This window comes from Rhododendron vialii, chromosome 6a (assembly GCF_030253575.1).
Source record: "Rhododendron vialii isolate Sample 1 chromosome 6a, ASM3025357v1".
Taxonomy (NCBI): Eukaryota; Viridiplantae; Streptophyta; class Magnoliopsida; order Ericales; family Ericaceae; genus Rhododendron; species Rhododendron vialii.
The window spans coordinates 1,344,886-1,360,369 of record NC_080562.1 but is presented as its reverse complement, the minus strand read 5'-3'; the positions used below and the strand labels follow the sequence as shown (position 1 = coordinate 1,360,369).

General features: G+C 37.2%; 1 protein-coding gene and 1 long non-coding RNA gene across 5 annotated transcripts; one reads left to right on the top strand and one right to left on the bottom strand.

Annotated features, from left to right (window-relative positions):
* Positions 1–843: 843 nt before the first annotated feature.
* On the top strand, positions 844–13,092 carry LOC131330886 (serine/threonine-protein kinase STY46-like). 4 transcript variants are annotated; one of them, XM_058364628.1, is made up of 16 exons: positions 844–1,657; positions 2,724–2,838; positions 3,565–3,665; positions 3,765–3,878; positions 5,333–5,387; positions 6,221–6,331; positions 9,415–9,465; positions 9,539–9,714; positions 9,791–9,898; positions 10,652–10,725; positions 10,865–11,040; positions 11,434–11,529; positions 11,795–11,875; positions 11,996–12,049; positions 12,305–12,439; positions 12,569–13,092. In XM_058364628.1, the coding sequence occupies exons 1-16, from the start codon at positions 1,470–1,472 to the stop codon at positions 12,704–12,706; spliced, it is 1,773 nt and encodes a 590-aa protein (XP_058220611.1). In that variant the 5' UTR covers positions 844–1,469; the 3' UTR covers positions 12,707–13,092. The 4 variants fall into 4 exon arrangements, with proteins under 4 accessions (XP_058220611.1, XP_058220614.1, XP_058220610.1 ...); XM_058364631.1 differs by having other exon boundaries at positions 3,762–3,878; positions 12,579–13,092; XM_058364627.1 differs by having other exon boundaries at positions 3,762–3,878.
* On the bottom strand, positions 3,914–4,882 carry LOC131330889 (uncharacterized). Its single transcript, XR_009201278.1, has 2 exons — positions 4,579–4,882; positions 3,914–4,523 (listed from the first exon to the last, which is right to left on the bottom strand). It is a non-coding gene; the product is annotated as an uncharacterized LOC131330889 (long non-coding RNA).
* Positions 13,093–15,484: the final 2,392 nt, after the last annotated feature.

The following is a 15,484-nucleotide window of genomic DNA, read 5'->3' as shown; positions in this document are numbered from 1 at the left end:
CGGAAACTAATTAAAGTGAGTCGACTTCAATTTGGAGTGTGCATCGAAATAAGGCTTTCCCTTTATATATTAGAAAAAGATGTTGCATAAAAAGACTTCCGCCAAAAAAATAAAAAAGATGGGATCTCGGATCTCACAATATTTGGAATGACAGAACATAAACGACCATGAAACATAATGCCTACGGTAGAAATAGTTGTCACCAATGAAACCATCATGTCATTCTGTGATTCCGTATGACTTTATGTAACGTAAAATGAGAGCCACCATGATTCTATTCAACGATCAAGCCGTTCATTTCATTGATTTCAATGTCTCATAGAATCAGGATGAGCAGATATCTGCTAAAAGCTGGTCAAACCGCATTTGTTTTTCAAAATAATAGATAATTTTTACTCTTCCAGCAAATACGATTTCGACAAAATCTCCATCGATATCTGATAAAACCTGATTCTTTGGACGAATGACGCGCACACAAAAAAAAAAGAAAGTAAGCAACTTGAATTGTTGAATAGAATCTGCCGATTGAACCAAAAGAATCACAGAAAATCTAATTTCACGTCACGTACGCAATCGTAAGAGAGATCGGCACACAAGAGAATCTTGAGAATCTTGACCTAAACCAATTAGGCCCCACGCAAATTGGCTCTTACTAAGATGGCAATGAAAAAAAAAAAAATTCAAATTTGTTGTCTAGTGATATAAGGCAAAGTTGATGATTGGAGGACCTAATTGGTCTCTTACGTACTAGTACAAAAAGCCAGTTTGAATATGGTTAGTTTTTTTAGGGGGTTGAGTGGGAAAGTGAAGCCCAAGCGGCACCCCATTGGGTAAGCCATGGAGGTGGGAAGGATAGAATCACCATTATTAAATTCCAGATTTCGCTATTGGATAAGGAAACTAATTATATTAGATTCTGATAAACAAATCGCTAAAATAAGGAAAACCCCACCCCCGCTTACATTAGCGAGACAAATGAAACGTCGTTTGAATCCACGTCGAAACCCGCTGATGGGTGCGCATTGCGCCATCGACGTCCGGCCAAATCGGTTTGTTTATATATATATATTCTGGAGCCAGACGACACTCGCAGAGGAGAGAGAGAGAGGAGAGAGAGAGGAGTTAACCATCTGTATGTACGATTCACCAAGGAATCTGCACACAGTAAGATTCATACGATTCTTCCACTATACGTATAGATACTCATGACATATATATATATAGCGTATTGAAGCTATTGGCCTCGGCGTTGCCAAAGTTATAGCTGGTTCTTTGACGTCGTCTTCGTCCGCGTCGTTGTCCGCTTGCGCCTTTGAATCTGCTCTTCACGTGAACCGCGTGTGATCAGCGTTGTTGTTTCGTTTTCGAACAGTACGTCGCCGTTTCGATTTTCCTGTGTCAGTCTGCCTGCGCGTGCTTTTTTCTGTTATCTGGATTTTTGGAAGATATATTTTTTGGAAAAGGGGGGGATGGGAGACACGGAGAGTTGTAGTAGTACGGCGACCGAGTCGGCGTCGACCAAGAGGCGGATGAGGAGGCAGAAGTTCGACGTTTATGAGGATATATGTCAGAGGCTCAGGGCTTCGGAAAACGAAGAGGCGAGTCAACCAGGTTTCGAGGATGAGTTGTGGAATCACTTCAATCGATTTTCTTCTAGGTACTCTCTAGCCCTACCTTTTTAATTTTGCCCCTTTTGCGCCGTTAATCTTATTATTGTTGTTGTTGTTCTGTTTTTTAAAAAGAGATGCGAACGCAAATTCTGTTGGTTTTATTCGTATTCTTGATTTTTATTACTACGACCTTTTTGAATTTGGATGCTGAGAATACCGTTGACATAGGAAATGGAACTACAGTGTAATTTGATTCCTGTTGTCTAGTTAGAACTTCTGTTTGACGGCCAAGTGGATGAAGAAAAGGAGAACAGGAAGGAGAAGAAGGGATTTAATTTGTAGTGATTATTGGTTTGACAGGGAAAAACAAAAACAGGCTGCTAAATTCAGCCAAGAAAAACATTGAGCAATTCTGCTATTCACCTTGTTCTTTCTTTGTTCACTAAGTCACTTAATGCGTGAGTGCAAGTGCGAAGGTGTCTGTTAAAAATCCCAAACCACTAAAATTCTCGAGCGAGAACAGAGAGTGGGAGTGGAAGGCCCTAATGAGGGATTATGCGACTAAGTTGTTCACAGCAGCAGGAGATATAAAGCATCCGAAATTTTATTTTCCCTCTCCGAACGTCTTCTCGGCAAGTAAACAATGGACTGTTATGGCTTCTTCTTTCTATCGAAAATGATTATTGTTCTGATTTTTGCTTATTGCACTGGTTTTTGCTTATTGCACTGGTTTTTGCTTATCATCTTTTCACTTCATACGTTTCTATGGCTCTCGGCGCCTGTATGTTTTGAAATGTTTTTTCGGAGATGTTCTTTGAATTGATTGTTCTCGTTAGTAGGTTTGTCTTGTGGTGCTATTTTACGGAACAGTTGTAGTTTAAGACATTGAAGTTCTCATTTTATGAGAACTGAAACAGGAGTTGTACTTTGGAACAGTTTTCTATTTGGTCATAAGTAAGTTATGCTGTTGTCATATTCGGAAATATTAGGTAGTGTAATTTGGCAGGGATTTAAATTTTCTTGTATCCAATATTTGGGTTTTATTGGGCATCCTGCCTACTTGTGAACTCTAGTGACGGCTTATTCACTGATAGACTGAGCCACCTGTTGCAGCTATGCAACAGCTGTGTACGTAGAGCAGCCAGAAGATGTTATTATGCACATGAAGTTGCTGGATCGGGCAGTAGACCCTACTACTAGACCTGCTTTTGAACTCCGTATTGTGCAGGTAATAAGTGGCAAAGCTGTCATTTAACAATTAGAACAACTTTGTCCGTTTAGTTAGTTGTTGAAGTTAACTTTGTGGATCGTTGGTGTTGGTGGTTTTTATCTGGCTGCTCCAATCATGATATGTTGCTGCATATGCAGATAAATGAATGACGATATTCGTTTACCAATTTCCTTTTGACAGCTTGCCAAAGCTCTTCATTTAGACCTTCTCTTTTCCCTCCAGGATGCTGGCAACTTTTTGTATGTTAATTTTGTATGTTATCTTGTTGCAAAAATATTTTTATCACGGAGAAAGTTCTCCTATAGCTCTTCCATGGTGCTGAACATCTACTCTTTATATTCTGAGAAAAGTAGGGTAGCCTAAGTAGGTCTACATATATCGTCAAGTATGTAAGTAAGTTGCTATATAAACAAGGACTGTGGTTGAGACATCATGAACTCATGGTTGAATATATATATATATATATATATATATATATATATATATATATATATATATATATATATATATATATATATATATATCCTGAAGAAATGATAGATGTATAAATCAACCTTTGCTTACTAGTCACTTTTTTTTTTCACGTGACTTTTGCACGTCTTATATATGTTTTTTATTATTTTTTTTAAACTAGTACTATCACTTTTCTTTCTTGCTCCTCCGATTAGGCCTGTAACTTCTTCGCTCAGCTAAATGCATCTCGGCAATTTCTCTCTTATTCAGGTTCCCGTGACTGATGTAAGCTGCGGTGAAACTGTTCATTCGACGAGAAATGTGGATCCACAAACTTCTGATGGTTCTACCACGCAGAAGCAAGATTATAAGAATGCTATCTGAACTATCTCTTTTGGTTTAACCAAATTTTCCTGCCACTCTATGTGAACACTATTTTCTGAGTTTCTATACTTCTTGAATTTCAGCAGTCGTCCAACATATGCCTTTGGCTTGTCACCAAGCCTTGAAGTTACTGAGGCTAACAATTCAAATGGTCAAGGTGGAGGTGATGGTGATGGCGATGGTGAACCGCACTTTTTTCGGTAAATACTTCTGTAAGGTTTGCTCCTGATTGAGGTTTTCTTTACATTTGCTAGTACACAGGGTGTTTGTGGTTGATGTCAAATTGTTCTTTCCACATTTAACACCAAGATTACCTCAAATCTTATAGGATAACTGGTGGGATTCTGGAAAAATAAATTGTTGAACATTGTAAAGAGCTGACCCTGTCTTATGTATTGGCAGACCCATCTAATGGTGTCATAACTTTAGCACACCAAACAGCAAAATCAAAAAAGAAAAGAGAAAATGAAAGAAAGATAGAAAGAAAAAGTGGAGTACTTTCTGGTAAAAAAAGCTGGATTACTATTGAAACTATTGATCTCAATATCGAGCAGCAGCAGTTTGCCAAACCGACAACGAGTCATTACCTCAATTCAAAGTCATGGTTCCTCTTGCTTCTTCTAACAAATAGGACAACAGCATGTTCAGTTTGTCATGTGAATTACGGTAGGGGGGAAACAAAGAAACAGCTGAAACGGAAGGATTACAGGTACTATTTATGGCGAACGTGGAAGTAACAAAATATTAGCTGATTTTGATGACATTTATGTCCCATTGAAAAAGCATCTAGCTTCTGTGGTCATCTGTAAAAATAGTCCTTTGCACAAGGCTGGCAGAAAGTGTTACTACTAAACAATATAATGCTATTTCCATATATGACGCCCAGAAAAAATTTGTTACTACTAAACAATATAATGCTATTTCCATATATGACACCCAGAAAAAATTTATTATTCGCTGCCAAATTTTTTTGGTTTTGTTCAGGAGTCTTATCGTTGATTAGATTGTCCTTCATTAGATCTTGGGTCGTAAAAATTGATATATCTGTGAGCTGATGGGATGGGATGAGACGATTGCTAGAAATATGTGACAAAACTAAAGAACTGTTACTGATTTTGCACAACTGTTGTAATGATTTGTGCTATTTGGTCTTTCATTCTTACCATAATTTGGGATTTCATCCTGGTAATACAGTGGAGGCTTCATAACTAGTATTAGGTCTAGCTAATACTAGTTGGGTTTTCACAACTTTTGCCTCTTTTGTTCACGTGGTTTCAGATTTAGTATTGCATTTACAGTCGGAGCCAAGTCCCCATCTTCTTCTGAATAGACATATTTTTGCCCCCCCAAAAATCATTTTAAATATATCTTTGTGAGAACGACCATGTTATCAAAGTACCTCTTGCAAAGCTCTTTCCAAGTGTTCTTATCGTCTTCAGTGCCAGATTATTTTGGGAGATTTTGAATGCTGTTATGTTCAGATCATATCCATGTATATGATGAATTTATCTTATTGCTGTATGCAAGTCAAATTCTTTTAATATTTTTTATGTGACATCATGAAAATGAGTTGTGACATAGAATTAAGTTTCAGCTAATTCTGGAAGATTTTTATTCATGATTCATTGACTGTAAAACTTTCCAAACTATGCAGACGTTTCTTCGAAATTACGATTTCCACAGTTGACAAGCCAAAACTCCTCAGTCAGGTAGCTACGTTTTGTTTACTATTGACACGCTTCCTTTTGATAGCTCCTAAACTTACTATTGGCATCTTCATCTTTTGGTTGTCTCCTTTTAAGTGGACCAGAACAAGCATTTCTATGGATTACTTACTAGTTACCATGTATACAGCGCACTGTTAACCACCATGATGTACTTGATTCCAAATCTAATATGCTGGATAATTAATTAGGGCTGTTTTTTTTTGGTGAGAGCACTAAATAGTACAATATTGATTACTATTTGGCACAGAATCCTTTCCTACTATACTGTGTAGTTGTACAACGGTTAGGCACTTGGGAAAATATGGTCAGGTGCCATGCTGATAGTGTAATGCTTGAATTAACCTGAGTAACATATAACAACTGTGAAAGAAATCATTTAGCGATGTTAATCTTTCTTCCTTGTAAGTGGACAACTCCCTCTACGTCTTCTTGTATTTTACTTCTTCCGGCTTTATTACCTCAGTCATACCTTACTTTCAGCACCGGCCAGTATATTTTTTCATTGAAGTCCCACTTTTGGTTCTTGGGAAAACCCTTGTTTTTATAGGGCCACAATGTTGAACTAGTGCCCTTTAGAGGCCGTGATTAGTCTAACTGCACTTGGATGAATAATCTTAGGAGTTGTTTGGTACTTGTTCACCATCTGTGGTATGTTTTTCTTCAGGATGATTAGTTTGAAAGGTATTTATCCAACTTCTCGTACTTGTTGTAACGATATTCAATTGCAATTGTCCAGCACAAGCTCTGGAGTTTGTTTTTGCTCTAAGTTGATTTTCCTTGGTCGGCTTCTTAATTTGTTGTATGCTGACTTTCAGTTAACTTCCGTACTTTCTGATATTGGGCTGAATATCCAAGAAGCACATGCCTTTTCAACTACAGATGGTTACTCCTTGGATATATTTGTTGTCGATGGCTGGTCATCTGAGGTATACTTCTCTTTCTAGAATATCTCCGATTTATATTAGTCGTCAACTAGAAACAGGAATAGAGGATACATAATGATGCAGGATGATGATTAATGACAACAAATAAAGGAAGATAAAACTTTTGGCATCCCTTTGTCTAAGGAAATAATGATATCTCGTTATCAAAACCATATTCTAAATCATATATATATATTGGCTACTACTGAGTAGAATGAGTAGAATCCTTTAAATAGGCTGTTTGAAAGATAATAAATGATAAAAGGACCTAAATTCTTTGATAGAATTACTCCTAAAATAACAACTAAAAGTAAAAGGTAAAATCCTAACATCTAAAGAGATAATGATCAATGGATGATGATAACAAATCAATATCCTCCCCAATTATGTACGAATGGCTCGCAGGGCCCATGGGATATTCCTGTAAGTTCCCTATCATTTCTTCTCTACCGAGAAGAACTTGACTCCAGCAAGTTAGAACTGTGGTCCATCATTAAAAACTTGAAAACATCCATGACCAAGACCATGCTTTGAGAAGAACATCTCGGAGAAATGACTATTGAAATAAAAATTGGGTTGGAAGCAAAAACAAATAAAGATTGATGTTTACTCTAATACCAAACTGATGCCGCACGATCAGCGGAAACAAATGAACGAAGGCAAAACCTTAGGCATCCATGTGCTTAAGGACCCCTAGGTATCTCTATGCCCAAGGAACTATTGATGTCCATGTATCAAAACCATATGCAAATCAAATATTTTTCATCAACTGTCGAATAGAATGAGTAGAGTCATTTAGATGGGCTCTACAGATGATAATAAAAGGGTGAACATACCTAAAAGCTTTAAGAAGAAATTAAATAGGCATCCTATTTAAAAGACTTATTTAGGCGTCCATCCTTCAAGGTTTGAATTATTATGTTTTCATCCTGAATTTTGAAAAAAATCCAATAATACCCTTATTAAAAGAAAACACGTCATTTTATAAAGCCTAATAAGTTACCTCTCCCCTAAATACAAAACCCACATACCTACTCTCGATCGATCGATCGATCGATCTCGACCTGCCGCCGCCCGACGCGTCTGTCCCACCGTCGCCGATCAACCTCATCGTCCCGGTCAATCCCACCATCGCCGTCAACCCCATCGTTGCCAACTGGCGCCAGCAAACCCATCATCAAATCAGATCTCATGCTTGCGATATAAATTTGGGCTTTCTGAGATTCTTGTGCGGCCTGGAGTATTTCAATATCCTTGTCCATGGATCAATATTTTTCATATGTGGAGCGTGTGCAGGAATTTTGGACCTTATATGTGAGATTTAAGACTTGCGGCTGTCTTTGTTTGGTAATTTGTTGTTTTGTGCGTTTTTGTACTTTAGGGCGTGTTTGGTTTTCGGCATTAAGCCCGTTGGAATGGGCCAGGATGTGGTCGTCTCCTAATGTCTTTTTTGTGGGTTTTTTTTAATCGTAATGCATAAATGTTTCATGAAAAAATGTATGATTTTTATGGTAGATTATGTTTGTGATTATTAAGCCTCAATTTTCATGATAATTCATAGAAATAATCCATAAAAAACGTGATCAATTTGATATGTCAACCATGTTCCAAATATATGTTTCATGGTAATTTTACAAATAATAACCATGAAAACATGATCAATTTCAATATACACCATGTTTTGAAGATATGTTTTATGGTAATTTTGAACAATAATCTATGAAAACATGGATTATTTCGAAATTGATCATATTCGAAAATTAGTAATACATATGACGTAATAAATGAAAGTTGACAGTTTTATGATTTTGAATATAGTTTTAAATTTTGTTTGGATCCTATTTAAGTTCCCCAAAGCTGAAGCTATTAGGAAATGGGCCTAACAAGTAACAATGTATATCAAGCTATCTAACACCCTTCTTCACGTGCAACCTCGCCTGGCATTGGAGATGCAAATTTTCATAGATAGAGCAAAATAAAATGCAAAAGGGAGAAGTAGAATGCAAACGGAGAACAAATGCAAACAGAGAGACTTGAACCCAAGACCTCTTGCAACTTGAGCTCTGATACCATGGTACATGCTCTTGGGTAGAGCTCAACCCCAAAAGCTAGCTATTGAAGTAAGGGTGTGCTCAAGCTTATATACTTCATATTATTTTGGTACCCATACAATGTGGGATTTCGCTTCACACCCTTCCTTACGCGTAGCATACTCATTCGGCAGCACCCGCCACGTGTAGGCCAAAGACACACCCCCTACCTCGGCAGCATCTACTGTGTGCAAGCCAAAGACACGCACTCTACCCATCTCTGGTAACCAACTCTGATACCATGTTAAGTTACTAGTAATTCCAAAAGCTTAGGGTGTTAGGTAATGGGCCCAACAATGTATATCAAGCTATATAACAACCACATACCTTGTGTACTATGTGATAACAACCACATTCCTCGTGTACTGTGTGATTGATTGTCTTTTGGTTACTGTTTTGTGTATTTGGAACCATCTTGGTATTGCATAATAGGTGGATTTTGGTGAATGTCCTGTATTACCTCCATTGCTATATGGAAAGGGCACTACAAGTTATCCACCAAGTCATTAAAGCTAAACATTTACTTAATTTTCAGTTCACGTTTCTAATGTACTTCTTAAAGTTCAGGCACATTAGCTATTTTGGAGTTTTCAGTTTATAGCTGAACCTTGGTACTAGGGTACCATTTAAATGAACTATAAAAAACCCGACAAACAGATGCTGCCATTGTTTTTCTTGCACTTGTGAGGTTGTTAGAAAATTCCATCCTGGATCTTCGTCTTTGTTTTTCTACCTAGCAGAAATATCATTTAGTTATTTCAAGGTTTTAGCAGACATCTGTTCTTATTTTGTTGCTCCTAGGTTGTTGATATTTAGTTGTTATATAGTTTAACCTTTTCCTTCATCTTATTCATATAGCAATGTTTTTTTATGTCAAATTGCCAGATTCTCATACATGTGTATTTTTTAGGAATCCAAGGGAAAGTTGAAAATGATTCTCTTCTATCGGTATCAATTACAAATTGCTTGACTCGTTTGTCTGGTGGAAAATTTTAGGAAACAGAGGGGCTTAAAGATATATTGCAGAGGGAAATTCCTAAGATTGAGGTAGCTTGTCTGCATAATGTTTTTGGGTTACGAATTTATTATGCATGTAACATAATGGTTATGTACACTTCAGAATCAATTTAGGTTGAAACATCAATTCAAATCGCCCGCTAAGGTGTTGTGTCAAACTGAGAGTGAGCTAAGTCATGAATATGTGAAGATACCTACTGATGAGGGTGATGTCTGGGAACTTGATCCCGTGCTGTTGAAATTCGACCACTTAATTGCTACTGGATCATGTAAAGAATTGTAAGTGTTATGTACAGTATGCGATGATTTGATTGCCTTGTATTGCATGCTCAATAGTATGTCTTCATTGACACAGGTATAAAGGTACTTACGGTAGTCAGGATGTGGCCATCAAAGTTCTTAGGGGTGAATATCTCAATGCAGACGTGAAGAGGGAGTTTGGTCAGGAAGTTTTTATACTGAGGTTTGTAGATTTTCCAAGAGTCATGAAACGTTGATTAAGTAGTGTCTGACTTTTCTTAGATTGAAGCTAACTTTTGGTGTGTCTGACATTTTCAAAAAGAAAAGCTAACTTTTGGTGATGTAGTTTTCCACTAGTTCTATATCAGTCTCAGATTCCTTTTAATATTGGATTGATCAATTCTGTTCTTTGGTTGTATTTGTGGAACATTCTCTGTCGGGACCTTAAAAGCATTTAATGACTCTAATCTAGTTGTCATTGATTGATTGGTGTAGCTGTAGGATACACTTGTAGTACCATATAATATGGAATCATGGATTGCAAAGAGGGTCTGAATAGATGAATTCTATTACAATTCCGTTCGTCTATACAATTGCAATTTCTTTTCCGTTTTGGGATTCGAGTTATTTAGAATGCACATAGCACAAAATAGTATAGAATAGATATTTTGTGTTTCCTGCATTCGAAGTAACTACTACCCTTACTGGAAAGAGTACCATAGTTAAAAATCAAATGTTACATATGGAACTGAAGTGAATTAAGTTCTATTCTACTTGCATGTGTAATCCATTACCACTTGGGATTTAACATTTTCCTTTGTTAGGGAATCACACAAAAATGTGATTGCTAGGCATCAGCCAAACATTCCTTGCACTTGATTGGTTTGACTATCATTCATCCACAGCCATAACAGTTAATGGAAAATTAGCCCCCATTCACAAGCTCGTCTCTCTGAATTCTTCCTTAAATTTGCAGAAAAGTTCGGCACAAGAATGTCGTGCAGTTTATTGGTGCTTGTACAAGACCTCCTAGCTTATGCATTGTGACAGGTGATTCTATTTTGATTCTAATTTGCACATACACAGTTGTTTAAGTTGTTGATTTCCTGTTCCTTTTTTATGCCTTTTTTTTTTTCTTGAAAGAGTTTTATCTTTTGCTTATTTTAGTCTCTTTGCTTTGCATTGTCAGAGTTCATGTCTCGTGGGAGTGTTTTTGACTATTTGCATAAGCAGAAGGGAATTTTCAAGCTGCCAGCCATGCTGAAAGTAGCAATTGATGTCTCTAAGGGGATGAACTACTTGCACCATAATAAAATAGTCCATCGAGACCTCAAAGCTGCCAATCTTTTGATGGATGAAAATGATGTAAGAACTCAATTCCCTTCGTTAATTACTTGTGTGAAATGGCCAAGCAAGATTGTCTCTGGGATAGATAGAGTGAGAGGCAAGGAGAAGGGTGCCCTAAAGCTTACCCTTCCTATTCCAAAAGAGTGTGTGTGTGTGTGTGTGTGTGTGTGTGTGTGTGTGAGAGAGAGAGAGAGAGAAACAATATTGGTTGTTATTTTTGCTAGGAATATTGGTCGTTATTGTAGCAGTAACTTTTTAAAGAAACCAGTCCTGGTTGGTTTTATGCCTCACCCTACATTGTTGTAGCAGTTTAGGTCGTTGCATCCTGACAATTCTTTGTTGTTGGAGAGTTATTCAGCCCGTATTATACTTTGCATAGCATCAATCTGTATCCTAAACTCTTCCTATTAGGTTGTTAAAGTAGCTGATTTTGGTGTTGCTAAAGTGCAAACCCCAACTGGAGTGATGACTGCAGAAACTGGAACTTACCGTTGGATGGCTCCAGAGGTTAGTTTCCTTCATATACTTGTGACTTTTGACAATTATATTTACTTGACATGTCGCTATGCTGGGACAATTTGTTCTGAGTCAGCATTTGAAGTTGAACCTTATTTCCAATCCTAGATCGATGCTGTTGGATTTAATTCCAAGGTGACTGACTAGGATCATAGTTTTTATAACAAGGCCGTTTTATGGCAGCCTGATACTAAGAATCCTAATTGGACCATAACCCACGTCTGACCTTTTTTTCAACTTGTTTGGATGCGTGAAGGTTATTGAACACAAGCCCTATGATGGCAAGGCTGATGTTTTCAGCTTTGGAATTGTGCTGTGGGAGCTGCTTACTGGAAAGGTTCTATCATTTGGCAACTCAATGCATCTGTTTTGTTTCTCCTTTGTTCTTTTGAAGCTTAATAATTTTCTATTCGTTTTGTTTTTCCTTACATTCATCTGTATTTGAATAATGTGCCAGGTTCCATACGAACAGTTGACCCCGTTACAAGCAGCTGTTGGTGTGGTTCAAAAGGTATTTCCATAAACGGTTACATATGCTGATAATCTCAATTTGTATGACTTGAACTAGAGTTCGTTTATGTTTTCCCCTTTGTGAAGTTAGAAAAAGTGACTGACATTGCCTATGAACTAGCAAATCGACTCTTAAGTGGTGTAACTGCACCAAGTTTTGGCAAAAGATCAAACCCTTTCTTGTAGTACTTTCTTGAATGGGATTATCAATAACTTGTGAAGAGATTAATTCCTTGTTATTGACATTGTCTTTTAGGGTTTAAGGCCTCTGGTACCACCGAACACTCACCCAAAGATGGCCGCGTTGCTTGAAAGATGTTGGCAGCAAAACCCATCTTCAAGGCCAGATTTTTCTGAAATAACAGAGATGTTGCATCAAATATTAAATGAGGTATGGATGAGTTTTGTTCAAAAAAAAAAAAAAAAAAGAGGTATGGATAAGTAAGTATTCTGAAAATTTTCACTTCCACTTGTACTCTTATCAAGAAACTTGATGTATGTATCTTAATAATTGGGCTAGGTTACAAAAGAAAGGAAGGCTGTTCATTCACCCAAAAAGAAAGAAGAGAAGATTGTTACAAGGATTCCCTTTTTAGGAGGCAGTTCTAAACACACTGATAGGTGTGCAGTGAAAAAGCAAGAGAGCGCAGATGGTTGATAATCTTTTTATACAGAGTGCTCACATAGTTTCCTTGTTTTATATCGTCATTTGGTTTCAATCTAGTCTGTACTTGTCGATGAAAGTTATTTAACCGTAGCCCCTACCACCCTCGTGCTTTTGTAGCGAGGATGTATATATATCTTCTTTTTTGTTTTTGTTTGTTTTTTTTTTTGGGGGGGGCTGTAGCGAGTTTGGCCGGGCTGTGGAGGATGACTTAGCTTCTGAGTTTGTTTTTTTCCCCCAAAATACGAGGTCTTCCAGATTGTAATGGAAAAAGCAATCGGTGTGTTTGTTGTGCCAATGAATCTTTCATCGTGGAGGGACTGTTTGATAACCGGGATAGACTTATAGTGAGATTATTAATGAGGTGGAATTGTGATTGAGATTCGGATCGAGTGAGATCAGTGCTGAGGTTGTTAGTCTATATTCCATCTTTGTTTGGCATGGGAATTAAATGATGAGATTGTAAATATCACCTCTTTTTTTACTTGAAAGAATAATAAGCAAGAACTTCAATATATGAAGTAAACAACACTACCAAAAAGATCTACAGTGCATGGGAATGTTAAAATCAGTATAAGCTCAAGTTGGTCTCCTGTCAATTGATGCTACTTGAAAGGCTGAAAGTCGTTAGAGCGTGCTTAGCTAAGAAATGTTTAGGAGAGAGAGAGTGAGAGTGGGATGAGTCCAATTTTGGGAATCTCGTCCTCATGGAATTATTCTTTTTTAGTAGTGAGAGAAAACAGATGATGTCCCCTAAAACGTAGCCTTTTACTCCATTAATTTCCCGTAAAGATTCTTTGAGTAACAGAGTTGCGTTAACCCAAAATCTTAAATTAAATTTTCTTGCCCAAAAAAAAAACTTAAATGAAAATCAAAAATTGCATGTAAGTAGTTCATGTTAGCTGGTAATCAACTAGCAATTTGTCTACCGTGACCTTCTTATCTTATGAAGGACACAACAAATAAAGTTGGGAGACTTGACTTTGTCTACGGTATTCAGGGGCAGACCTAAGTAGGGTCTCATGGGGACACGGATCTCACTCGATTTTGTAGAATTACATTAATTAGGGGCCGACTCTGTGGACATTGTACTTAACACAATATATCTAATATTCTTAGATATTTCAATTATGATGCCTAATAAATTTATGATTGTGTCCCAGTAAAATTACTCTAAATTATCTGTACAAGGACATTTTTCAAATGTACTTTCTTAGAGTGTTAAATTTTCACACCATCTTTATATGCAAAACCACTTTTCTCGGTTAATTATAACATAAAGTTGAGTATATTATCACCACTTTATTATTTATCGGCAAAAATGCCTAATTTCAAGAAATTGTAATCTTACGTATGGGTTAAGTTTATTAAGTAGTGCCCTCAAGAATGCAAATTTTTGAATTCGCCCCTTGACGGTATCCTTCTTTATAAGCAAATGTCACGATAATTACATGGGGCGATCACCTCATGGTAAGCTTTTCTACAGCTGTTTGGTATTGTATGGTAGGAACCTGTCACCATCGGCTGCTATTTGGATGGAAGACCTTCTTTGTGGTCATAGGGCCGAGGAAACTACTCTGGAGAATATGGCTGCCATCTTTCAGGTGTGTTGGGCCATTTGGAAGGCTAGAAATGCGTATGTATTCACAGGGAAGCCCCTAAATCCCGAGGATACAATTGAATGTGCAACTGGGACGAATCGTGATTACCTTCTTGCTTTGTTCAAAGGATCGAAAGTGATAGAAGATGGTCCCCACCCCCCCCCCCCCCCCCCCCCCCCCCCATTGTCTGCTCTAAAGTTTAACACAGATGGAGCATATAAATCCTCCTGCAGCTCTATTGCCTTTGGTGTTATCGCGAGAGACCATGGTGGATTCGCTCAAATTTGACGTTCAGGAAAAGCAATGGCATCCTCTGCCATTTCCATAGAGGCTTTGGCTCTTAGAATTGCTTGCGGAACTACTATGGATCTAAATCTCTACGAGGCTGTCTTCGAATCTGATTGTTTAGAGTTCATTAACTGCTTTAAAGAGTCCAATTCTTCTAATCCATAGGAAATCCGAGCTGTGATAGAAGATATTAAAAGCTGGACATCCGGTAAGAAGTGGTCATTTATTTGGTGCCCAAGGGAAATGAACAACGTGGCGCACTAGTTAGCCACGAATTGTCTTAATAGAAATTTTGTTTTCTCATCAGGTTGTATTCCGCCTAAGCTTCAATGTCTTCTTAACTATGATGTAATCTGTTGATCTCGTTCTATATAACAGTGACCTTTTCAAAAAAAAAGAACCTGTCACCATTTCTCCCTTGGTAGAGTTCACATGAAACTCTTCGTTTGCTCGTGATTACAATAAAATTGTGGAAGATGTTTATGGTTGTCACGTTTTCCATCTCTAAATCTTAGCTTTTTTTTTTTACAACTAGATGCATATCCAAGTCAACTTACGCACACCTCAACTAATTTTAAGAAATCTATCAATTCCTTCCATGAGACGTGCATTGACTTTAAAGGTGGATTGTAACCCAGGTCAAGTTAAAAATAAATTAAAAAGATTATATGTAAAATTTTAGCACACCTCATTTTGTTTATGTAGCCCAACCCATTCTATGTGATTATCTTCATTGAAAGAGAACTTGTTAAAAATATCGACTTTAGATTCGAGAATAAATGATTTATACTCTCTAAAACAGTGTAGGGAACAACTTTAATAAGGTACATCTTCAATAGTATACATTTTTGTACTTTTTTTTCATTTTATTTTTAACTTGCAT